Raw genomic sequence first — 27,185 nt, forward strand, 5'->3', positions numbered from 1 at the left:
TCTGACTTCAAAGCTGCTCCCCAAAGCTTGGCACTATGACACTCAGCACCTCATGTTATGACTAAACGAGTTAATCCATGTCAAGTGCTGAGAGCAGCACCTGGCACCCGGCAAGACCTCAGTAAAGATTAACCATCGTTACTATTAATATTTGCTCATGCTTTTCCACTAAGAAATTATTGTATTGTGTCTGCATTACACATGTCTCATCTTATATGTTATAAACACCTAGCAAGAGGAGGCTGTGACTTATTTATCTCAGTCATCTCAGAGCATGGAACTGTGCAGGGCTCAGTAAAAGTGTGTGGTTTGAATTGAATTCTCTTCTCAAACCAAACATTTCAGGTGTGTCACCTTGCAGAGGTGACAGAAATGAAAACAGCGTGGCAAAATAAAAAGGTGAAATCTGAATCTCCTCTAATCCTTCATTTTCTCACCCTGTTTCTTCACAACAACCCTCATTTTGTTGCTGCTTGTGATATTTTTGTTCTGCTGGTGACTGGCTCCATTTGAGCCTCAGTGGAATCTGTGGCCCTAGTTGCCATGCACACTTAAAGCGCAATAAATTTGATATCTCCTGAACCCCCACGCAGTTTGGATATCATAAGGGATACTTAGAAAGGCCCAAGATCAAGCCATATGAGCAGATTTATTTGAGAACTCTGCGTTAAAGCCTCCAGCAAGTGCTTCTTGACATACATGAAGCAATAACAGTAATAACAATAACAACCGCCATTTGCTAAGTACTTATTGTAAGTTAAGACTATGCCAAACACTTTCACATATTATCTCATTTAATCCACTCAACAAAACAAAATGTGTGTTATTTCTCTTCTGTCAGGCAAAAATTAAAAACTAATCAGAGGAAAGTCACAGCGAGCCACTTGCTTAAGGTTATACTCCCCAGTAAAATGTTGAGATTCAAACCCAAGTCTGTAACTATCCAAAGCTCATCCAAGGTAACCATTCAAGTCAACAATGGTCTCGGGCCACACAGCCCAGCTCTAAACAGAAACACCACAGCACTAATTCTCTGTGGAGCAGAGTGCAGTGTGTCTCCCATGCTCCACAACACAGCACGGCAGCTCAACATATCTCCTCTTCTACAAAAGCCTCCAAAGATTTCTCTTTTCACCTGCTCCCAATTACTGCCACATAACACATGCCTTGAAATGTGATTGCCTCTGGTTTGTAACTCATGCCTAAGGGACCTGCTCCCATTTTCTTTCCTAGTGGAACAAAGGCATTGAAGCCACAGGTTGCTAAAGCAAAGCACTTATTGATTAGATTTCCATCAATATTCAGCTGCTGCTGAGAAGATTAGACTTGGACTCTTAGGTCTGGGTAGCCCAACTCCTCCCTCTCCTTGCTCCTCCTCCTGCAATGCATAACTAGGCCTAGGCAGAGCTGCGAATAAACAGGCAGGAGTTAGTCAGGTGCATGTGCCACACTCACACAAGACCTGGAATTGACAGGAAGACTCCCAACTAGTACAATGACAGAAGATAAGGTAAAGCAGCATTATATTCATTTCAATTCTGGTTTTCAGGAGATAGGGGAATACATTCAAGTCATATAGAGGATTTGGGGGAGGTAGGGTATAGCTACTACAGATCAAAATTAATTCTCTTTACGTTGCCAATTGAAAAACTATTTCTTATTCAGTAATTGGGGTTTTAAGGATTTTTGCTCAGTTAACTCACTAGTCTGCATAAGTTTTTTCAAGTAATTGTGCATAACCATATTACTAAAGAAATATGTCCCCTCCTAACCAAAAAAAAAAAAAAAAAGGCAGACTAACCTAAATCTAATCATGAAAACTCATCAGGAATCTTAAAAAATGTCAGTGCAGGAGAGACAAAAGAGGTAGAAGGGTTGTTCTAGATTAAAAGGGACTAAGAAAAACTGACAACGAAATGCAACAAATGATTTAGATTGTGGAAGGAAGAAAAAAACAGCAATAAGGGAACTTTGGAGACAGTTGGGAAATTTTAAATATGGGCTGCATCTTAAATAATATTACTGTATCAACGACACGCTCTTGGTTATAATAATGGTATCTAATTATGTAGGAGGATGTCTTTGCTCTTTGTACATGCTAAAGTATTTAGGGGTGAAATGACACAAATGTCTACAGCTTATTTGTAAATGGTTCAGCCAAAACAACACACACACAAACACACACAGAGTGAGAGTTAAACAAACGTGGTGAATGTTAACCATTGGTGAATAAAGGCGAAGGTTATGGAATGATCACTGCACTACTGTTTCAACTTCTCTCTAGATATGATACTTAAAAAAAAAACTTAAAAATATAAAGGATACAGTGTCCTTGCTCCCTTATACATGATTCCTAAATAAACTCACCCACCCCTGTACACACAATAATATAAGTTAATCAATCTGTGCCCTGTAGAGTCTCACCTTTAAGTTCTGATCTGGTGCAAGTTACTCTGTTGAACATTCCTTTATGTCATTAGATGGCATGGTTAGCAGCACTGGCTTTGGAGTCAGCCAGACTTGGATCTGGGTTCTAGCAATGCCAGTAACCTGCTGTGAGGCCTGGGTTACATTATTTAACTGAGCTTTGGGTTTTCTCTATTATGAGAAAACAAGAACATATTGGGATACAATATACCATTTTTATAGGCAAAGAAACTTGGGTTCAGTGACATAATATGGGATATTCAGGGATTATACTAGTAGAGTTTGGGAGTAATTAAATAAGATGATATTAGAGAGGCTTAGACAACAAACATTTTAACGTTAATAGTTATATAATTATTAATAGTGTTAAATATATATTATTTAAATAGTATTTATATTATAAATTGATTATAAAATATAAATTATAAATATATAAATACTTTAAATACATATTATATAAACACTATTTATATGTTTGTTTATATATAAAGTTTAAATAAACACTATAAAAAACTATTTATATAGTGTTTATATAATGTGCATTTAAAGAATAATTAGCACATCATGATTTCATGAGTATTATAGCCCAGGATAAAGCTAAAGTAGTTACAACTTTAAGGTCAATATAAAGACAAATATTAAGTTAACAGCTACAGAGGTGGCATGTAGATTTGGCAAAATTCATGAAGGTAGTAATCAAATAACTAAAGTTTGAAAGATACTGCAAAAAGGAAGGTAATGTGCTTAACACAGTGTCTGGCACATAGCAGATGTTCAAGCTTCATTCAAAACTATCATTAATTTTTTCAGGGGCTTTTGAAATTATGTTGTAGATCTTTTCTTGATAACTAAGGAACTGCCTAACAATGGAACCCAGAAAGAATGAGCACTGAGGTAAAGTGCAATGTTTTTCAGCTTTGTGAATCTATCCAGACTTTGAAAGAAGTAGGATAAGCAAGGAACTGGGGTTAAGAGACCTGAGTTGTCACTCTGAATATGCCCAAAATGTTCATAGAAATCAGACAAATAACATAAACAACTTGGCCTGTGAAACCTCAGTTTCTACAACTGAAGAATGGAGGAATCAGACAAGAATCCATTGCTCTCTAAGGTCTCTTTCAACTTAAAAATTCTGTGACTCGATAAGCCCCTGGCATTTTCCAAAGTTGCATGCAAGATCACCTTTGGTTTAGCTTTTGGAGACATGTAGTTTAAAGAAAAGGGTATAAGCTTCTCCTTCCTATCTAGTCAATCAGTAGTTGCTGGAAAAACCTGCTCTGTAGGTTAGCAGTGGGGTTTAAGATCATCAGCTCTGGGTTCCCACCCTAGAGTGTCTGTCACTAGCTGTGTGGTGTTAGGTATGCTCCTTAATCCTCTCTGATCCCTGGTTTCCTCATCTCTAAAACAGGAATGATTTCATGTACTTTGTGGTATTGCAAAGAGTACTGGTAAAGTATGAAAAGTTGACACATGGTTGTTCGACAAAAGAAATGAATGTGATGATAAAGACATGATTAAAGATGCATTTGTCCTGTAGCCCTTTTACTGTTTATAGGAAGACCACATTATTTATCTTAGTCTTTACAGTAATCACATTAACTATTTTTATACCCATTTCTAGGCAAAGAAACTTAGACTCAGTGATGTTAGGAGCCTAGCTGGGACTCTTTTGGAGCTTTTCTGACTCCCACATCTATTTGTTTTTTCTAATAGACCCTATATGACTTATAAGCCACAATATAAACACTACATTGTGTTTTATGTTGAAGTTCAACCATTTGCTTATTCTGCCCTTCCACATTTATCCAGCAGCATATTTTAAAATGGATATGGAATCTAGTTTCTCTAACTTAAAGTTATGAGGCTCCTAATGAAGGCAGCATTTTTTAAAGTGCAAGCTGAACACTTTGTAGCCTATGAAGAAGTTAAGAGAAAAGGCTTGAAGATCTTCTGTACTTCCTGGGTATGCGGCCTTTGGACAAGTCATTTACTCTTTCCATGTGAGCTCCCCCATACACGAAACGATAATAATAATTCCTACCTACAGGGTTGCTGAGAAAACAAGCAAACCATTTAGAACCTCAGAACTTGGACAGGTTAAGATCCTCTCTAATTTCTTGCTATTTTCAGTGGCACTTATGTACTTTTTCTTATGTCAACTTCTTGGACATTATAGTGGATGAATGAAGGTTGACAGGGCTTATTAAGACTTGGTCGTTTTCGGAAATTTCCCCTCTTAGAAACAAAACCTCCTCTGACCAAGTCTAGAGCCAAGCCACATAGAAGGCTGACTATAAACATTACTTCTTTTCATTTCACAACATTGGAGAAAGAAGAGGGGGAGGGAACCATTTTAACATGGAGTTCAGAGAGGGGAATTAAACCTGAAAATAAAAGATAAAGAAAAAGAAAGCAAAAGGAAATGCCATCAAACAGTTTCAGAGATTTTGATATTTGGGATAATCACTTTTGTTGGAAATTCTCAGAAATTCAAGTGACCTGCTTAAAATGGATGAGATTGCTCCTTATCTGACCAACCTGGTGAAATTTTCTTAGGGAGTTAACGTAAGGAACTGCAGGCCCTGGGGTGGCAGGACCACAGCCAACCCTCAAAAAGAAACCAGGAAGGCCAGAGGACAAGGACTTTAATAACACGCTAAGATTTCTAAACGTCTCAGGAAGGGGAACATCACACACCGGGGCCTATCATGGGGAGGGGGGAGGGGGGAGGAACTGCATTGGGAGTTATACCTGATGTAAATGACGAGTTGATGGGTGCAGCACACCAACATGGCACAAGTATACATATGTAACAAACCTGCACGTTATGCACATGTACCCTACAACTTAAAGTATAATAATAATAAATAAATTTTAAAAAAAAAACTCTCCTATCTCTTTCATAGTTGCTATTTTTGTTATTCTAATAAAATGAGAAATTGATCTTAGAGGCAGCTCCAGAATTTCTATAGCAAGGACTTAGAACAATTTGATTGGAAAGGAATAGGATGGGAGATCCAGCATCTTTAAAAATTAGCTTTCATTTTTGTCAAAGTAATGTGGGACTTTGTGACTTAGGCTGCGTATGTAAAGTGACAGGAGAGAACTAATGGAGACGATAGGGGAGTAAATCTGCTGCAGCTATTGCTATCACCCCAACTTCAATTTGTGTCGCCTCTGCTCACCATTAGCATGGCTGCTGATTGGACTCTTAAAATAAGGAGAAGTAAATTACATGTTTGTGTGGTAGAGGGACAGGGAGAGAACCCCCAGAGAGCAGAAACCCAGGGATGAAGTAGCAAGTGGCGGTCACTAAGAAACTAAGTGCCACAGAAGAAAAGAAAATGCAGGGATGACATTGGGGAAGTATAATGTGGTCTTGGGCTTGGTGGTGGGAAGACCTGAGGTTCCTCTTCAGCTCAGCTACAGATAAGCAACTGAGTAGGCTTTGCCTTTTTGGACTTTTGTCCAGAGACCTCACCAAAAGTTTCTACTGGTAGGTAGGGGGAAAGGGATTTGTGTGGTAGGTGGTGGGAAAATGTGGTTGAGATTTCTGGGTGTTTGAAGCCAAATAGCAAAACACCCACAAGTGGTAAATTCTGTGGATATGTATGCTCTTAGCTTTTTTAATTTATAAAGATTATGGTCCTAGATTTTTCAAATGTGCTTGACTTTTGAATGTCTGTATCTGACTAATGAGGGATGCGAAATAACCAAGAAGTTAAAAGCATAAGATCTGGAATCAAGTCATTGTTCTTTTATTTACTAGCTGAGAGATGTTAAACTAATCTAGTTATCTATAAAATGGGGACATTAATGGTGCTGCCATGAAGAATGTGGTAGGCAGGATAATCGTCCTCCAAAGATGTCCACAGCTTCATCGCCAGAACCTGGGAATATCTTGCTTTATGTGGCAAAATACTTTACAGATGAAATTAAGGTAATATTGTCAGCGCCAGAGAGATGTAACATGAGAAGGACTTGACGTTCTCATTACTGGCTATAAAGATGAAAGAAGAATACCAGTAGCCAAGGACATTTGGTGGCATCTAGAGCTGGGAATGGCCCTTAGTTTATAACCAGGGCAAAACAACAGACTTTAGACCTATAACCGTAAGGAACTGAATTCCACCATCAACCCAAATTTTCTCCAACAGCCTCCAGAAAGGAACACAGCCTACCAACAACCTGATTTTAGTCCAGTGATACTTGTACCAGACTTCCATCTACAGATGTTTTTTGTTGTTGTAGAGATGGGCATCTTGCTATGCTGCCCAGCTGGTCTTGAACTCCTGGCCTCAAGCAATCCTCCAGCCTCAACCTCCCAAATGCTGGGATTATCGGCATGAGCTGCCCTGCCTGGCTAAACCTTAAGATAAATAAATTTGTGTTGTTTAAGCTGCTGCACTGGTGGTAATTTGTTATGGCAGCAATAGAAAACTAATAAAAGAAGTAAATGAGATAATCCACATAGTGAACAGGCATGCAGTAAGCATAAGTAGTATTAGGCTTTGAATCTGTTTGCATTGCATCTCACATCAGATAGTCCTGATTTTAGTGATGGAGAGTATGAAGGAGGTGGGTTAAAGCCCTCCCAGGGTACTCCTTATCCCCTCACGTCTGACAATGGTTACTACCTGTAAAAAGGATGAAAATCCCTATCCTTGGAAACAGCTTGAGGGGAAAAAGGATTTAAGGAGAAACCACCAACTAAGTAAATAAAACTCCATCTTAGCTTTGGCTATCTAAGCCACTCACTGAGTTTTAGATGTCGAGTTACATTTTAGAGGATAATTCTAATAATTTTTCATAATCACATAGACCATATATCATATACTGTGTGTATGCATTTTATGTGTAATATATATAATTCATATGTAATAAACATAAAATGTTAAGTTATATCTTTTATATAAGATATAAATGATATATAAATATATATAAGATATGTGATAAATATCAGATGTAAATGATATATAAATATGTAAAATAAATATACATATATATTTTGAGACAGGGTCTTGCTTTGTCACCCAGGCTGGAATGCAGTGGTGCAACCATAGCTCACTGCGGCATCGACCTCCTGGGCTCAAGCAATCCTCCCACCTCAGCCTCCCGAGTAGCTGGGACTATAGGCATACACCACCATGCCTTGCTAATCTTTGTATTTTTTTGTAGAGACGAGGTCTTGCTATGCTACCCAGGCTGGTCTCGAACTCTTGGGCTCAAGCCATCTGCCCACCTCAGTCCCTCAAAGTGCTGGGATTACAGGTGTGAGCCACTACGCCTGGCCAATTTATATCGAATAAACATATTATACAATATTATATATCACATATATATTATTCTTTTGGGCAATATATATGTATCATATAACCATATCTTTGGGGCCAACTTTGAAGTCCTTTCTTTCAGAGAAGGAAGTGTTAGGAGGGAAAGTCTGTATAGATATCCGCAATATTAGTGAAAGGGGTGGAAGCCTTGTAAACCTACAGATTCCTCATCCCTGCCCCAGAGATTCTAATCCAGTAGAAGGTCTGGGGCTGTCTCCAAGAAGCTACATGTGTAACAGGCTCTCCAAGTAGGGTCTGGTTTTAGAACTACTGGACTAAATAATTTCATGGACTCCCAGGGTGGTTCTGTGATAATACTTTGTAAAGCTTCTGATCTCCAGCTTTTCAGGGTAATGAGGGGTCCTGGCTAATTTGCTATTCTTTATACTGGGGCTTTATACCAGGATAGGGGGATTTAGTATCACCCTAAAATTTAGAGAAAAACTGAAGCTCCTATAAGGGAAGTGGCTTGGGTCATATACCCACTAAGAGAGTGAGAACTGGAATCCATGTTGATGTGACTCATTCATTTACACAACAAAGTTCCTGCTATATCCCAAGCTTTTAAAAAAATTTAAATTATGTAAATGTACATGAAATATTTTCCTTACGAAATGTCTAATCATATGAATACAAGAAAAAATTTCCTTCACTCTCCTTCTCCAACCTCACATTCCTCCTCAAGGACCATCAACTCATTTATTCTTCAAGAAAACATTCTATGAATTATATACACCATACACAAATCAAATAACTGTTTTATTTTTTAAATCAAACAATTAAACTCATGTTTAAGCCTTTAAAAAAAAGTTAGATTACATAACTTCCTTCGCCACTTATAAGTCAGTACACATGATCATATTATTCCTTTGAACTGCTGCATAGCATATGGTATGTATCTGATGTATGTGTTATGATGTATCTGAATCTATTTGACTATTCCCCATTGAACAATATTTAGGTTCTTTCTACAATTTTGCTATCACATGAGTTCATGGGGATGAATGTTCTGCCCCATTTCTACACAGTTTCATTGTAGCTACATGGAGTTGGGGAGAAAATAATGGCCCTTATCCTACAACTCTAGGCTGAACTAGATACAAATCCTGAAAAGTAGCCTTCCCTGGATGTTGATGCAGAACATGATAAAGGCTAATGCCTCTTATATGAGTATTGACGTGTTTTTGTCACCATGTCAACGTCCAAAAGAGCTCCCCATCTCTTTATTACTGCTGTCTTATTTTACTGCTCCCAATGATATAATGGCTCTACCTTGGTGGCTCCTTTCCATCAGCAGCTATTCTAGTTCTCAGTCCTGATTCTGAATATATATATATATATGTATCTCAACATATATATATCAACAAATATATATATATAAAACAACAAAGTTTGGATTTTCTGCATGATGACTATTTGGGTGGATTTTTCTAATCAAGTAACTTCAATGATTTTTCTCATATATTTTATACATCCCTATTCTGGTATCCAGTGAATAGACAGGAGAGGTATGTTATTCTCATACACATATATGGAAAAGAATGTTTGTTTCCTCCCTTGGAAGAAGCTGTCCCAAACTTCTTTGAGTTTTAGCAGCATAGGGGAAATGATGAATGGCTCTCACATTCTTGTATGAACACCACCTGCCAGCCTGGAGCACAGGGCATACTGCAAATCCATACTGAGGGGAAAGAACCAGCCTATGGAGCCTGTAAGAAGTTCAAGCTGCAGCCTTGCAGAAAGATGGGAAACTAAAATTGCTTGGTGTTTCCCTGCCCTGTGTCTCTCCCCTTGCAGGTCACTGGGACCCTGGTTTTCACTGTCATCACCGCTGTGCTGGGTTCCTTCCAGTTTGGATATGACATTGGTGTGATCAATGCACCTCAACAGGCAAGTGAAATATGTACAAGTTCTCTTTTTGGCAAGTTCTGTCAGTGATAGATATCATATGTTCCTCATACACAGAGATAAAAGGTGTCCACGTGGGAGACACAAGGTCATCCTGGCCTGTCAGGTACGATGTGCACTGTTCCAAAGCTGATAACTTGGCCTTGACTCCTCAATTAACAATCACGGGTGGAAAAAAAAGGAGGCAATAAATAATTCTTAATCTCTGACTATGCTGTTTGCTGAGCTCACAGAAAACTCCAGGCAGAATATCATGTGCTGAAGGAAACTTCAAAAAAAAAAAAAAAAAGAGAGAGCTCATTGCAACATTCATTCAGAGCTCTCAGGCATACATGAATGAAAAGTGCCAGGGAATAAGGATGTTTCACTCAGGGCACATTTTTTGAGCACCTGCTTATTTGCATCAGGTACTTTAACATATGATCTCCCCAACTGGATCCTCCCAACAACCTTATTATGCCCATTTCCAGTCTATATTAAAACCTTAAGAAGCCCTAAACTAAAAGAGATTATGGTCCTTCCCCCACCATTCCTGTCTTCAATACGTGATCCAAAGTAAAGTAATATAAAACCTTAGAATAATATTCAAGAAGTTCAACAAAGTTTGGATTTTCTCCATGATCACTCTTTGGGTGAATTTTTAATCAAGTTATTTCAACCATTTTTCTCATATATTTTGTGCATCCTTATTCTGGTATTTAATGAATACACGGGAGAGGTATGTTATTCTCAGTTCTCACAGCCCATAAGTCGGGGAACCAGGACTTCATTCCCCTCTGCTCTAACTAGACTGTGAGGTCATTCAGGGCAGGACTGATGAATTGTTCCTCTTCCTATCACTGGTGCCAAGCACAGTAGTTGGCATAAAGAAGGTACTCAATAAAGAGGAGTGAATTAATGAAAGAGAGAAGAGGAACCTGGGGAAGAGGTGGCATAAAGTGAAGGTACAAACATTGTTTGGATGCCTTCTATAAGTCTATTATATTTCCTCTGCTTCTTTTAGAACATCGGGCCCCAAGGAAAATGAAAGATACTGCAGGGTATGGATATGTGAAATACGCGCTGACCATATTCCATCACCTGAAAAGGGCTGCTTCCTACTGAAAGATGTGCTCCGATTAGGTGCCACAATCATCAGGAGTGTGGCAGGCTAAGAGATCCAGGGCATAGTGCTGGGGATCAAGAGACGAGGGTCATATCTCTTTTGTGTGGGTGATGACAACACATGCCAATTTAGCAGGTTTCCGGGAATTTAACATCATTTAACAATTTAACACTCAACATCACCATGACTTTATTAATAGAGCCCCTTCTCTTTCTGTGGAAGACTTTATCACATCATTAATTAAACCATCCCTGGCCGGGCTCAATGGCTTACACCTGAAATCCCAGCACTTTGGGAGGCTGAGGCGGGCAGATCACCGGAGGTCAGGAGTTCAAGACCAGCCTGACCAACATGGAGAAACCTCGGCTCTACTAAAAATACAAAATTAGCCCAGCATGGTGGCACATGCCTGTAATCCCAGCTACTCGGGAGGCTGAGGCAGGAGAATCACTTGAACCTGGGAGGCAGAGGTTGCAATGAGCCGAGATTGCACCATTGCACTCCAGCCTGGGGAACAAGAGCGAAACTCCATCTCAAAATAATAATAATAAATAAAAATTTAAAAATTTTTAAAAAATTAAACCATTCCCTCCAGTCTTAAAGGGAAGCTTAGGCTAAGGTTTCACATCCTTCAATCGAAGTCCCAGAGCCAGAGCTGAAAACAGCGATCCCCATGCTGGCATCCAAGTTAGTGCTCTCTCTATATACAGGCCCTTCCTTTTGTGTTTAAATTGCTGCTGAAACACCATTAAATAAGAGATTTTTAAGCCCTTTTTTATCAGCTGAATGACATTTAGGATTATTTGAAAGGATTTTAAAATCACACTTTCGTATGGTTATGAAAATTACACATGCCTACTGAAGACAGTATTAGAAAAAAAATACTCATAATTATTCTACCAGAATGAGCAAACTGCTGAGAACATTTTGGATATTTCCTTCCAGCTTTTTTTTTCTATGCATATTATTCATATAAGGCAGCCTTCTAGTGAGGCAAATGTTTTTGTTTTAGTTTTTTGAGACAAAGTCTCGCTCTATTGTCCAGGCTGGAGATTTTCACTTCAACCTTTGCCTCCTGAGTTCAAGTGATTCTCCTGCCTCAGCCTCCTGAGCAGCTGAGATTACAGGCTCCAGCCACAATGCTTGGCTAATTTATTGTATTTTTAGTAGAGACAGGGTTTCACTACATTGGCCAGGCTGGTCTCGAACTCCTGACCCCAAGTGATCCGCACACCTCAGCCTCCCAAAGTGCTAGATTACAGGCGTGAGCTACGGTACCCGGACTGAGGCAAATGTCTTGATCAGAATTCTTTTATAAGAGGATGCTCAATTATTCACCTCACTCAGCTGGCATTACCAAATAGGCCTTTGCCCATAACTAGTCACCTAGAGCAGCTGCATTCCAGGTCCTTTACAGAGAGTACCCTCCCAGCTCACTGACGCTAAATAGTGACCAAATCATCATTGAGAGGAAGATGAGGCCATCTTCCTCCCATGTCCTATAATTCATCTGAATTATATGAAGCACATTACAAAATATGGCTCCATGAAATTTAGTTTTCAATGTTGTTCATTCTGTTACAAACTTAACTCTATGAGGACCCACAGGAGAAAATTCCTTCAGGTCTCAATGCCTTCTCAAGGGCCACTAAGTTATTGTTATCTTAGGAATTCATCAATAATATACCTGGTTGTTTTCCTCTCTTTGCCCTGGTGACTAGGAAGTTTACTGGTAAATTTATAGCTCACTTCCAACAAAGATATACCACCTAGTGTTTGAATTCTGTATGCTAACTTTATTTTTGACCCTCATCTTAACCTTTCCAGTCTTTTTTCTTATATCCACTTTTATGATTCTGTTAAGATATGTATATGTCAATTTAAATCCTGCTGTGCAGAAGTAATACTAGCATGAAAATGTATCTTTTTAGCTTGCAGAATATATATATTTTTTGAGACCCAGGTCTTACTTTGTCACCCAGGCTGGAGTGCAGTGGCTCCATCTTGACTCACTGCAGCCTCAACCTCCCAGGCTCAAGCAATCTTCCCGCTTCAGCCCCCCAAGTAGCTGGGACTACAGGCGTGTGCCACCATGCCTGGGTAATTTTTAGTATTTTTCGTAGAGACGGGGTTTCACCATGTTGCCCAGCCTGGTCTCAAACTCCTGAGCTCAAGCAATCCACCCACCTCGGTCTCCCAAAGTGCTGAGATTATAGGTGTGAGCCACCATGCCCAGCCTAGCCTGCAGAATAGTTTCCATTTCAATAGTTGCCAATATAAAAAACTTGAAAAATTTTACATAAAAACTCAGATTTCTGACTTTCTGTTAAAAAATTAAAGGTCATCCAGCACCAGTTTCACATTTGCAGCTTCCTTCTGCTCTCCAGTTCTACAATCCTGACCATTCCGTATTAGTCCCAAATAGTGGAAAATGTATTTTAGTCTCCCAGTCATCAAAGTATTACATGTTCCCTTCATTTATTTGTTCCTGCCTGGTTCTTGTTGGCAATGGAATTTATAACCTCTATTTCATAGGATATGGCCAACTGTAAACAAATCTATCCATGTTTATATGTATATAAAACACATAATTGAGATGGTACTATTTAAACACATAACAAACACTTTAAAGACAAAACAAACAAAAATACATAGAATGTTTGAAATAGTAAAGCTATTTTTCTTTATCTCCTAGGTAATAATATCTCACTATAGACATGTTTTGGGTGTTCCAGTGGATGACCGAAAAGCTATCAACAACTATGTTACCAACAGTACAGATGAACTGCCCACAATTGCATACTCAATAAACCCAAAACCAACCCCTTGGGCTGAGGAAGAGACTGTGGCAGCTGCTCAGCTAATCACTATGCTCTGGTCCCTGTCTGTATCCAGCTTTGCAGTTGGTGGAATGATTGCATCATTCTTTGGTGGGTGGCTTGGGGACACACTTGGAAGGTAGGCAAATTTCATAAATAAGCATAAACAGAAAGTTGCATATTTTCATTTTCTTAACATTTGTTTAGAAAAATACTATCTTTCTTCTTGCGGAACAGCATTAGAGTTGTTTTTTCAACTCATGACCCTATGAGGCATATCAGTGTTAGATCAAATCAATGAAAGTTTGATTAATTGTTCGGACATTTATACCAAACGTGACTTTTGTGTGTATTTCTAGATAATTGCTTTGATCCTCTAGCTTTGTAATTTATAAAATATACTAGGAGACCACTACACAAACGGTTAACTCAGGAACTCAGCAGAAGAGACTAGAGTTTTTAACCTGGGAGTCCACTGTTTGTTTCACCAAATCACACTGTTTCTCAAACATCCAGTTTTCCCTTTTTAAATCAGAATTTGGCATTTGGATCAGTCAAGTACAAAGGTTCAGTCAATATCCCCAACTCCCAGTTGCCCAGTGTACTTGGTGTATGGTTTCTGGCTGCTGGTCCTGCTTGCTATCTCAAAGCCCTAGCCAGAGATGAGGCAAGAGATACCTCCATTTATCACTTGGGTGTCTGATAGGTTTTTTGGATTAAAAATATCAGTGGAACTCCTTTACCCTCAAATTTTACTTATTCATGCAATGTACTACAGCTGTTGGAATTTCCTACCCTATATAGAGAGGAAATAAAACCAGAGTATCAAATGATTATTTTTTAGATTTATTTTTTCTCCTATTTGAGCCCACCTTTTGCACATTACCTTTTTTCTCATAAAAATAATATATGAAAAATTTAGAAAAATGAAAATGCCTTTAAAGATGTAAATAACAATTTAGGCAACTAGTTTAATAATTCTGAATTACAATTCACTTAGATTTTTAAATTCTTATTATAAATTATAATTTTTAGCTCTCTATTAAAATTCTGATAACTCTTCCTCTTATACTGGAGCTTTTATATAATATGACTATAAGTTTTCTTAACTACAATATCATGGTAACCCAAGTTGTATTATTATTTTTATTTGAAATGGCGTTTTCTCCACCATAAAAGACAGTGGTCAGTTTCTTACCTTTTAATCAACTTGCTGATGTTCAGTTGAACTTTAAATAAGAATCTGTAAAACACAGATTAATAAACTGAATTTCATCATTTAAAAAAATTTAAAAATAATTTCAGTGTGTATCAAGTTGCTTTAAGTAGTAAGTGGAGAATTCTCTAGATTAATTATTTATTTCTAAAGTAAATTATTCCCTAGCAAGTAGACTCAGACAAAAGGAAAAAGGAAAAATGATTTTAAAAAAATTTTTAAAGTAAATCAAATTAAGCAAAATTAAATTACGTTTTAAAATATGAACAAATCATTTAGCAACTACTGATATTTTATACTACTTCTCATTCCTGAAGAAAAAATGTAAACCCTGGTTGCCCCTCATTTAGAGGTAAGATTCTGATAAGTTCAGTGACTTAACCTAAAACATTTAATTAGTGTTAACATTTAATTAACACTTAATGGAGCCAATACACAAACCTTCTGAAGTCTTAGGATTTGGCATCAACAATGGTTATACCTCAAAACAATATCAAATGACCATGTATCAAATGACCTATGATAAACAAAAAGTGAGGTTTCTTCTAGCTTTTAGTAGAAAAATGATCCTCCTTGAAAAGCAGCCCAAAAGTTCACAACTTCAACATCAAAATTAAGAAAAAAGTTATCAGTATCCCCTATAAAATTATCTTTCTAGATTCATTGAGAAGTGACATGATTTTCATTATTACCAGTGTCATTTATCCATCAGTTAAAAGTAAATAAATAAAAATGTAATACTTCCATTATTGCCTTATAAAAAAAGTGTTTCCTTGCAATTGTGTAATAGTCAATAGATGTCTGTTTTGGGTTTGCAAGGCCAATTTTTTAGTTCTAGTTTTGGGTTTGCAAGGCCAATTTTTTCAACCTGTGCATTTACAGTTTAATTACCAGGGTATGGTAGAGAAGACTATGGTCTGTGCAATCCACACTACCATGAGTAAAGGAAGTGATGCATAGCTTGCCTTTGAATGCATGCATTCTTTTTCATCAAAAATGGAACTCATTAAAATGAAGCATTACCCTTTGGTTTCACACAGATCAAGTCCAAGATCTGTCACTTAATAGCTGTATGAAAATAAGCAAGTTATTAGGTTCTCTAAAATGTTTTCCTCCCATCTGCAATGTGAAAACAAAAATAATACCTACCTCATGGCATTATTGTGAGGATTTAATGAGAACAAATATAAAAGGTTTAAAACAATGCCTAACATATATTAAGCAAGCAGCAAATGTGGCCTCATTTTGATGATGATGATGATGATGATGACCACAATGACCATGACCACGACAATAATGAAGCCTATACTATCTGAAGTATTTAGAGTCAAATTTTAAGAAATATACTTAGGTAGAATTAAGTTTCTTTTTCCCTGATTCAGCTATTTCATGTATTTTTAAAATTATTTATTTGTGGCCATTTCTCATATCTGAACAGACATTAAAAGAATTTAAATTATATAAAGTGCTCCTGCATCCTTTGGTGATAGGGAAAGGTGACTTTTGGGCAATCTGGCATCCAAGATTCTTCCAGGCTATTTCTTTTATGACTTTTTATCTTTTTTCCCCTAATAAAAGAGACTATTAGCTAGGTGGTAACAACTGGTTAAGGTCAATTATTGAATTTGCCTGCCCTCTGTCCCTGTGTAGATAAAAAGCATTTCACAATAGTCTAAACTACTAACCACCCCTTAACTGTTTTTCTACTCTGTAGCTCTGGGGCTAGCCAGCTCTAAATCACTCTGTTTCCCTATACTCATTTCATACTGCTGCTGTAATGAATTATCCCCAATTTAGTGGCTTAAAACAACACAAATATGTTTTCTCATAGTCTTGGAAGTCAAAAGTCCAAACTCAGTTTTAGTTAGCTAAAGCCAAAAGGTCAGTAAGGCTGTTCCTTCTGGAGGCTCTGAGGAAGAATGCATTCCTTGCCCTTTTCCAGCTTGCAGTGACCAACTATATTCTCTGGCTTGTGGCCCCTTCCTCCATCTTTGAAGCACAACATTCTAATCTCTACTTCTGTCATCACATCACCTGCTCCTCTTCTACCTTACTCTTATAAGGACACTTGTGATTACATCATTGGATTCACTCAAATAATTCAAGATAATCTCCCCATCTCAAGTTTCTCAATCACATCTGCAAAATCTCATTTGCTATGTGAGGTAACATTTACAGGGTCTGGGGATTATGCTGTAGGCTGCTGGGAGACATGATTTAGCCTATCACGTGGATGTTAGACAATCACTGCAGTATATGACTTTATAGCTTTATGCTCCAGAAAAAAAAAAAATCTGTTGGTGTTAAAGACACTTGCATAGAAAAAGCCCACCTATCAAAGTTTGAAGCAGTGAAATAGAATATAACAAGGACGTTTACATTTCTTTTGGCACAAACATTTTCACACCTGTCTACTCAGACATTTATTGGCCTTACTATTATCTTTTTGACTGCAAAAAAAGGTTTTCTGTGTACCTTGCTTTCCCATTAATTAGAAATAAAAGGAACGGATATCTGCAAATGTTGTCAATTTTCATCTGATTAATTTTGAAAGTGTTTTTGTTGCTACTGTCAGCTCTATTATGTATTTTACACTGGTCACTATTAATTTATAGATTTTGGAAATATGCTGGCATATATTAAAATAAGGATAATTATAATTCTCTAGATAAGGCTTAAAGTAAGTTTTAAATTACTTCCAAATAATTTATACAAAAGGAAATTTAACTTTGAAAGTTCCTTTCCTATCTAGATCAATTAAAAACCTGTGCCACTGAAAGAAAAAAAAAAGTTGTAGGTTGCAACTACAGAATTGAATTTAGCTGTCACCAGGCAATTATTCTTTAAAACAATCAACTTAGAGAAAACTTAGTTAACTCTTTGAAAAACTGTCAGAAGTGTTATCTTAAGCTAGTCATCACCGCGATTGAATCATCTCTATCAAAATGTAGAGACTGCGCTTGAGCCTGGGAGGCCAAGGCTGCAAAGAACCATGATGGTGCCTTTGCACTCCAGCCTGAGTAACAGAGCAAGCGAGACCCTGACTCAAAATAAAAGAGAAAAATGTAGAGATCAAGTGGATGCAACCTAGGTTCTTTCATCATAAATCTTGCTTATTACTAATACTTTAGTCCATAGATGAGTCAAATTAGCAATCTTGGTTCAAGATTCCCCAACTAGGTTTTACAGCAAAATTAAAATAATTGCTCTTAAGTTAAAAAAAAAAAAAAAAAACTCAACATGCTCTGAAAGCAAATAATTCTAGCAAGTTTTGATGCTGAATTTATATTCCTTGCTTTTTAAAATTTCAGAATCAAAGCCATGTTAATAGCAAACATTCTTTCATTAGTTGGAGCTCTCTTGATGGGGTTTTCAAAATTGGGACCATCTCATATACTTATAATTGCTGGAAGAAGCATATCAGGACTATATTGTGGTAAGTCTCTCTCTCTCTCTCAAACACACACACACACACACACACACACACACACACACACACACACCCCTACCTTTGTCTGAAAGTAACTCTAAAGGCGGACGTGGTAGCGTTCAGGGATATTTTTGAGTCTAGGGTGACATCACAGAGAGAAAGGCAATAGCATAAAGTTGAAATCCAGAGTCAGGGGGGTTTGTGACCAGTAAGTAGGAATTATGATGCTATCAAGGTCCTTGTCCATGGCAATGACATCATTTCTAGTTGTATGATCACAGACAAATTATTTAACTCTGATTCTCAGTTGCTTCATTTATTAAATGAAGTGGATAATAATATCTACCTTATAGGGTGATTGTGAGAACACATGTAAAATGTTCCGCATAGAATCTGAAATACAGTAAGCTACCAGTAAATGCTAGCTGTTGTTATTACTGCTGCGCTATAGCAGACAGTGGGAGACTGTTATACCACGACCCTTAATTCTGCCCTTATGGAATACCTGGCTGCCATGTCTCCATCTCTTCTATCTGACAAGACCTTAACACTCTGAACCCATCTCTTAGACCACATTCCCCAGCCCTGTATGATTCTAGACATGACCAAGTGAAGCATTACGGTGGTGGTGTCTATAGGGAGAGGGAATCAGACAGAAGCAGCTGATACTTAAAAGTTCAGAATAAAGGAAAGAGGTTCCTCTCATGAACTTTATTCTGAATAGTGGGAATCACTAGTTTTTAGAGACAGCTTTTCAAACATTCAGAAGCAATTAATTAGCAGACGTCTGAACAAAGGCAGAATCATTCAATCTCTCTCTAAAACAAATGGCTAAATCTTTAACTTCTGCCAATGAAGCTCTGATTTTGATGGTGCTAGGTTGAGATTTTAACCCATTTTCACAAATTATAGTTGCCTTTCAAGGCACTTCTATCCATGGGGATGGGGAAGGAGTCGTGAGGACATAGATTTGTATATAAAAGTATTTTTAACACTTTTATCTACAGAAAAGACTTGAATTCCATGTATCTTCAATGATCAGTTGAAGCAAAAGTCTAAAATATGAAGTTAACAGCCTAATTAAATCTCTTTTTATTATTTTCAATGTTAATACAAATAACTGAAGGTCAGTGTAGATTTATCAAGGTAAAGAGTCAACCCCAAATGTGGAAAGAGCTTTCGATTCAGAGCAAATAAATTCTGGCACTGTCTCTGCTTGGCCTTAAACACTAAATCTGAGCCTCAGTTTCTTCTCCCATAAAATGCAGATAATAACACTATGAATGAAGTCCCAATTATGATTCCTCTTTCTTTTCTCTCCATTTAAAAAAATACAGTGTGAAAAAAAATTATGAAATATTTTTGGTAAAACTGAAAATAAATGCTATAAATACATTGCAAAACAAACTATAACTAGCATAGTCAACCAACTTGAACTCCCCAACCATCTTCTAATGTTATGTTTGGCCGTATTCTGAGCATTAAAGTTCCTAAAAATTATAGGAAATATAATTTGATTTCAAGTTCATGTGACTTCAGACCTGTGAGCTTATCTACATTATTCTGTTTTTCAGGTATAGTATTAGGTATTACAGAAAGATAGTACAACTTAGAATAGAGGCAAATAAATGATTTTTTTTATTCAAGATCAACAGGCTACACATTAAAAGTTACCTGTAAAATTCAGCTGAAATATAGATGCCATATCACACATATAAATGTTCATTTGAGATATTAAGAACAACTTGAAGCATTAAAAGATGTATTTTGAAAACAATTCTCAAAGCATCTTTTACACAAAGATCATCCATTTCAATTTGATAGGCAGGTAGTTTCTAAGAAGAAGCCTCTGCAAATCCTGTTTTTAAATATTTAAGAAAATGCCAAACATTTAATTCACCCTTGCCTATTGATAGTCTCTGAACTTTTTATGCAATCAGCAAATGGCTGGATACTCCATTTCCAGCACAACTGATTACATGTGCATTTAAGAAAGCTTCAGAAGGCAGAATGACCTAGTGCTTTCAAATGCTCTGTATTCATTTAAGTACTAAAAGTCTTTCTTCAAATAAAATTTTTTCTGAGGCCTAATATTTGAATAGAATAAAGGAGCTGAGTTTCTCTGGTTTCTAACTGGGGAAGAGTCCATAAGATCCTTAACCTCTTCTACCTCTCTGCACCTCCCCTTCCCCGTCATCACCAACCCCTCTACATTGTGGAAATTCAGTTAGGGCATATTGTTCTCACACTAATGCTCTGTTGCTTGTGATCTTTGGCAAGCTGTTTCTCACATCTATCAAGAGGCTGGTGGAGATATGTTCTGATTTCCTTTAATCTCATGAGCCCTGATTAAGAATATTATTAAAACATTCTTCAATTTCTTTTCTGAAGACAACCTAAGGCATTATGATGTAAACTAAAAATTAACATGAATTTTAATTAAATAAGATGATGTAATGAAGAACTGCCAAATACATGACTAACCATTTCTTTCTATTCATATTTCCAACTACAACTACATTTGGGGTCATATCAAATATCTCTTGCACAAACTATGTCTATACCTAGGAACAAGGGTTCATCCTTCCAGTGAACTCAGGGAGGGGCTTTTATTCAAGATATATACTGTACTTAAACCAAATTGTTGTTATTGAGACAGTCCTGGTTGCACTTTAACATTTATGTTCATGTTTCATGCAGGGCTAATTTCAGGCCTGGTGCCCATGTATATTGGTGAAATTGCTCCAACCACTCTCAGGGGCGCACTTGGCACTTTTCATCAGCTGGCCATTGTCACGGGCATTCTTATTAGTCAGGTAAAAACTCCCCATCCTTATCCCCTACTGCACCCATCTACTTCATCCTCTGCAGTACCACTACTACTATTGCATCCCCTACTGTACTTCCTCCACTTCATTCATCTTCTCCCTCCCTGACTGTCCACTCTCACTATAGACCAGCACAGAAAGAGAAGCCAGTTCTACCAGTGGTAGCGGAGGTGGTGTAGAGACATAGACTTTTTCACTCAAAGGTAAATTATTATCACTCATCACTTTTCCCCTTGGAATTGTTGGTGGGATAGTACTGGAGGTGACCTGGCAAGCCAGGTCTTAACTTCAGAGCTATTCTAGAGTTAAACTATTCCATTTAGGTTATAAGAAATAGAAAACTTCAAGGATTGGATTGCCTGGGTTGCCTTTGTTTTAAACATCTTACTTGGGAATCTAATATGTAAGTCATTGCCACAGGAGCTCCTGTTCATTTGAGTCTATCCTTCCCTTCTACCCTATGGTATCAGAGGGAGTCTGGGACCCCACGCCTATGACAATCCAGAGGGTAGTCTATAAACTACTGCCATAGGAATCACCAAGATAGTTCTCATCACAGTAATTGTTCTATCTATGGAACCCCTTTCTATTTAAGTTCTGCGTAATATAAGAAGGAAATACCAAGCAAAGGTCCAAAGTCATGGCTGATTTTAACACAACCAGATTCTATCTGGTTGCCTGGAGAATACAGCTATGTGTTGCTTTAGATATCAAGTATATATTTTTGTTTAAGCTTGGTTGATTCTCATCCTGACTGTCCAACTGGAGTTGATGAAAATGAACCTAGGTTAATTCCTTATATAGCAAATAGTTCCTAATTTAGTTAAAGTGAGACACGATAGTTAATAGTTTCCAAAGTTGTCAGAGACTACTATTAAATAGTCAAAGTACTTTTTCAACAAATTGGTGTAAAAGGTAGATCCAAAGTATTATGTAGTTGATATGCGTCCTCTTTGCATTTTCAGATTGTTGGTCTTGAATTTATCTTGGGCAATTATGATCTGTGGCACATCCTGCTTGGCCTGTCTGGTGTACGAGCCATCCTTCAGTCTCTGCTACTCTTTTTCTGTCCAGAAAGTCCCAGGTACCTTTACATCAAGTTAGATGAGGAAGTCAAAGCAAAGCAAAGTAAGTCTGTGGATGGTTCTTCTTTCTTCCTACTGTTTGAGCGTTATCAGCTCATGTAAAACAGTGTGTTATATAATGTAAAACAGTGCCTTCCACATGAAGCTAGTGATTAAATGTAAGAAGAATATGCAAAATCGCTTTTGTATGACTGGTGCATGTCATTTGGCACCCATAGGCATTCAGTTAACCGAAACCAGAAATCCATATACAGGGTATTAGACTCAGCCAGAGGTTTCTCAAAGATCCCTCCAGCATTATGCTTCTAACATAATGAGGATCCAGTTGTATTTGTCATAAGATGAAGCCAAATGTTCCGTTTTTCTTTTAAATCAAAGAGCAGGATTTAACAAAAAAAGAATTTCCAACACCCATGCTATTAAGTAATAGAACGGGGCATGCAGAAATGTAGCTCTTTCATTAACATAAAAATAAATTTCTTTTTGTTTTGACTTGAGTTGTTTCAACCCGATCATTTCCCGGCACAGGCTTGAAAAGACTCAGAGGATATGATGATGTCACCAAAGATATTAATGAAATGAGAAAAGAAAAAGAAGAAGCATCAAGTGAGCAGAAAGTCTCTATAATTCAGCTCTTCACCAATTCCAGCTACCGACAGCCTATTCTAGTGGCACTGATGCTGCACATAGCTCAGCAATTTTCTGGAATCAATGGGGTAAGTTTAAGAACACCCACTAATTCTTAAGAGCACAGTGAATTAAAACAGGGAAGACAAGGGGTACAAGTTTAAATAGCTAAAAGATATTTTAAGGTATTGGCATCATGGGTCTTGCTACAACAAACATACATTGGGCATTAATTTTCATTTTGCTTCAAAAGTTTTCTAAAATTACTTAACAATTTTTTTAAATGTCAACAGTCAATGGTACTGTATATCTATTAAGGTGAAGGCAAAAAGCAAAAATCTTAATACATCCAAGGAGAGAAAAGGAGAATAATTATACAACCCTCCCCAAAAAAACTGCAAGGAGCTTCTACAGTTGAGTATTGAAATTAGGATTTCTGATAGCCCAAGTCAAACGGAATCCATGGTTCCTTTCATCTGTTTAAATGAAGTATACCAGATAGCCAGGTGCAAAGAGCAGTTTCCTGCCATCCAAGAAACTCTCACTCCATTTGAGGAGATAGTACACAAAATAAATAATACAGTAAACTGGCATGCTATTGGTGACTAAGGGTAGTAGACAATACATGATTGAAAAACATATTGACCATTAAACTAGCTAGCTTTTAGGTCTTACATTGAAACCCCCGCATCATGCAGACTAAGATGGTTCTACTGGCAATTAACTACTAGAGGAAAAAATTAAGCATTTGTCAAGAAACTAGATAAAAAACAAAACAAACAAAAAACACTTCTCCCCTTTCGTTGCTGTTAAAAATGTAAATTGGACATTTGCTGTAGTGAGCCAATGCCAAATCCACATGGGACACTTTGTGGGTGACTGAGATATGGGCAAACACTTGGGGGAGGCAAAGGAAGTAATTCCCATCCATTGAAACAAAATGAGACCTGAACCTCACTCTACAAACTCAACTGTGGTCTCCGTCCTCCTTTAAGAGGTCCTTGATGTTTATCTTTATTAATAATCTGTATAACTTTGAGGCTCAGAGACCAAAATCGTATCTCCTATCTCAGTTCTGTCTGTATATTCAATGACACAAAATTTAATTTCTCTGAACCTTACTGTTTCAGCTTCCATCCCAGTGCCTGACTTAAAGAGGAATCCAGGAAATGTTGAACCTGAGGCTGTTGGGCAGCCTAAAAATGGTGGGATAGTGTGAAGTGTGCTGTAGGCCTCTATGCACTGAACACAGTTGGCACAGTCCTCTACCTCAGTCCTGTCTGTGGGAAGAGGTACCAGCAGCAGGACATGTTAGGTGGGGAAGGAATGACAAAGGATAATGGATAACAGAATGACCTAAAAGACATAAATATCTAAACATAACTAAATTTTAAAAGGCTATTAGAAAAGTTGTAAACAAAATTTCTCCATGTCTACTGAGACTAGTGAAATTTTCTGGATTAAATGCAATAGCAACTAGATCTCTTACACATGCTGGTGAGACTGTAAAATTGTCATAACTTCTTTCAAAAACTATTTGGCAATATCTATCAAAGTTGAGTATATGCCTATACCATGGTCCAGCAATTCTATTCCTAGTTATAAACGCATACATATTCCACCACAAGGATTGTACTAGAATGTTCCTAGCAGCACTATTCATAATCACTATTCATAATCAATAGCTAAAAGACATTTAAAAATGTTGACATCATGTGTCTTGCTACAACAAACATATATTGAGTAAGCATTAACTTTCGTTTTGCTTCAAAAGTTTTCTAAAAATACAATTTTTTAAACTGTCAACAGTCAATGGTACTAAATGTCTATTTAATATTAAGGTGAAGGCAAAAGGCAAAAATCACAATAAATACAAGGAGGGAAAAAGAACAATTACACCTGAACCCCCCGCCCACACCTCCCCCCCCAAAAAAAATCTAAATTGCAAGTGGCTTCTAGAGTTGAGTATTGAATTTAGGATTTCTGATAGCCTAATGAATAGTAAATTATTCATTTAGGAATGGCAGCTACCTAAACACTCATCAATAGAATAGTAGTAAATCATGGTATATTAATACAATAAAATACTACATAGTAATGATCATGAACTGTCTACAATGTACAATAAGGATGATTCTCACAAAGGTAATGTTGAATAAAAGAAGCCAGGCACAAAATGATACATATTATGTGGTTCCATTCACATCAAGTACAAAAGTAGGCAGAATTTATCTATGATGTCAGGAGTTGGAAGAATGGTTTCCTTGAGATAAATGATAAAGGGAGATTTAAGATGCTTCCGGAGGGGTGGAAATTATTTATCTCTTGATCTCAGTGCTAGTTACATAGGTGTGTTCAGTTTGTGAAAATTTATTAAGCCGTATATTTATGTGTACTTTTCTATGTATATTATACTTTAACAAAATGTTTCAATGTATTTACAAAAATAAAGAAAATGCAGTAGCAGAATTCTCAGCCAAATATAAGGAGGACATTTAAGCAATCAGAAGCTTTAAACACTAAAGGAAGACTGAGGGTTCTCTTCCTTGGAAGAAGAAAATCTGTAGGAAGTTCTAGGGAGCATGGCGCCATAGAAACAACTAAAAATAAACAATCTAAAATATTTCTTGCTTTAAAGACATCAGTGCCAGACTTCTTAAGATTAAGGCTAAACTGTTTTTACTTTGCAGATTTTTTACTACTCAACCAGCATTTTTCAGACGGCTGGTATCAGCAAACCTGTTTATGCAACCATTGGAGTTGGTGCTGTAAACATGGTTTTCACTGCTGTCTCTGTAAGTCAACGCTCTAGATAAATACTCCGCTTGTTCCTTAGTCCAGAAATTGCATGTGTGTGGCGGGGGGAACTTGGGCTCTGAAAGCAATCAATGACATTGTACACATGCTCTAAGTGTGTAAACCCAAGTGAGTCATGAGAAGAGTCCTGTTTGAATAAGCCAACCACTGCAATGAGATTAGGCATAACTGAGAGGGTGAATCACTGGTTCTCTGCACTGCTGGGATGCCATTTAGTCACTCATTTGTGAATTTGTAACTCACTTGGGGGCACAGAGAACTTCCTCCTTGTGCAGATTCCTAGGTTCCTTCTTTTCTCTGTACATAAACCCCTTGGGAGTAGCTGACAGCTTGTCATTTCTATTGATATTGGATGGTCTACTTAGATTCCTCTTTTTACATAGTTCAAATTCTTTTTTTACCATGGGGGAAAACATATAAAAATATGTTTTGGGGGAAACATATTTTTCTTGGGGGAAACATATAAAAAGAAACAAACAAGGCCCTCTCTAACAGACATTTAACCCTTTAAGCAAAGTTAAGCAGACTCAGCAAATGGTATTAAGTCATTGGGCAGAGAGCTTCCAAGTAGTTCACAAAGTTGTGGCTTCTGGTGATGCATGAGAGTATGTGTGATATTATGAGGGAAGTGACAGCGTAACTAGAAATGTTACTGCTTTCTTCCAACAACAACAAAAGGTCATATACTCTTCTTAAAACCAAATAACTTTCTATAAGAAGTGATGGTTCTTATATATTGAGAATATATAGGAAATGATGGTTTCTATATATTAAGAATATATAGGAAGTGATGGTTCTTATATATTAAGAATACATAGGAAGTGATGGTTCATATATATTAAGAATATGTAAGACATATATATCTTATATATTCTTAATATATAAGAACATGGCATTTCATTATTATCTGGGAAATATATATATTTATATATAATATACAATATATAATATAAATATATATATTCTTATGTAAGAATACATAAGATATATTCTTAACATATAAGAACCTGACAAGAATATCTAACATAATAATCTAAGAAGTAAACAAGCAACGACAAAGGCAAAAACTCCCCAACTAATGTAATTCACTGTAGAATGAGAGTCATTGAGCTTATTTTTATCTTTATTCAACAAGGCAAAAATAGCAAAAAGTATATTTTCAATTTTGGTCACAATACTATACTCAATATAATTTAGTCACTTGTTTTTCATTCTCCGCACATGAACTCTTAACTATTACCTTAGGGTGATCAATAAATTACAGCCTGGCTACCCAGATCAAAAGGCAGGTTTGTCCAGACCACATTAAACAGTGCTGGACCTTGGAAAGAGCAGGAAAAACAGATAATAATGAAATGCCAATGATTCTGTAGACATACCGTTAGAGATAAGGCCTGTTCAAACTAAAAGGCCACTCTAAATCAATCAAGACCTGTTTCTGAAGTACAATCCAAGGGACTATTCACCCTTTTGTCTCCTGGAATAATTTTTACAAATTATTCAACATATTTTTTATAATAGATTATTATTAAAACATTTTGTGTATAATAGGATTTTCTATGTAAAGCATCAAATTGTCAAGATTGGGTA

The 27,185-nt window shown here is 37.0% G+C and overlaps 1 protein-coding gene and 1 long non-coding RNA gene across 8 annotated transcripts in view; one reads left to right on the top strand and one right to left on the bottom strand.

The window, feature by feature from the left end:
- LOC103882191 overlaps positions 1–27,185 on the bottom strand; it is a 116,869-nt gene that overhangs the window by 83,407 nt on the left and 6,277 nt on the right. For 5 of the 6 annotated variants that reach the window (XR_004181968.1, XR_002520158.2, XR_004181967.1 and 2 more), the window contains exon 2: positions 14,791–14,835. This is a non-coding gene — a long non-coding RNA (uncharacterized LOC103882191). Of the gene's footprint in view, positions 1–14,790; positions 14,836–18,317; positions 18,638–27,185 lie in introns of those variants that run through there. The other variant, XR_002520155.2, reaches the window with a different exon arrangement.
- The window catches only part of SLC2A2 (solute carrier family 2 member 2), a 32,765-nt gene continuing 6,985 nt past the window's right edge, over positions 1,406–27,185 (top strand). The window contains exons 1-8 of one of the 2 annotated variants that reach the window (XM_003894841.4): positions 1,406–1,510; positions 9,558–9,650; positions 13,469–13,731; positions 18,120–18,244; positions 20,939–21,054; positions 22,032–22,194; positions 22,680–22,867; positions 25,469–25,573. In XM_003894841.4, coding sequence (XP_003894890.2) covers positions 1,496–1,510; positions 9,558–9,650; positions 13,469–13,731; positions 18,120–18,244; positions 20,939–21,054; positions 22,032–22,194; positions 22,680–22,867; positions 25,469–25,573 — 1,068 coding nt within the window. In that variant the 5' untranslated portion in view covers positions 1,406–1,495. Of the gene's footprint in view, positions 1,511–9,557; positions 9,651–9,717; positions 9,775–13,468; positions 13,732–18,119; positions 18,245–20,938; positions 21,055–22,031; positions 22,195–22,679; positions 22,868–25,468; positions 25,574–27,185 lie in introns of those variants that run through there. The other variant, XM_009201367.4, reaches the window with a different exon arrangement.

Source organism: Papio anubis, chromosome 2 (assembly GCF_008728515.1).
Source record: "Papio anubis isolate 15944 chromosome 2, Panubis1.0, whole genome shotgun sequence".
Taxonomy (NCBI): domain Eukaryota; kingdom Metazoa; phylum Chordata; class Mammalia; order Primates; family Cercopithecidae; genus Papio; species Papio anubis.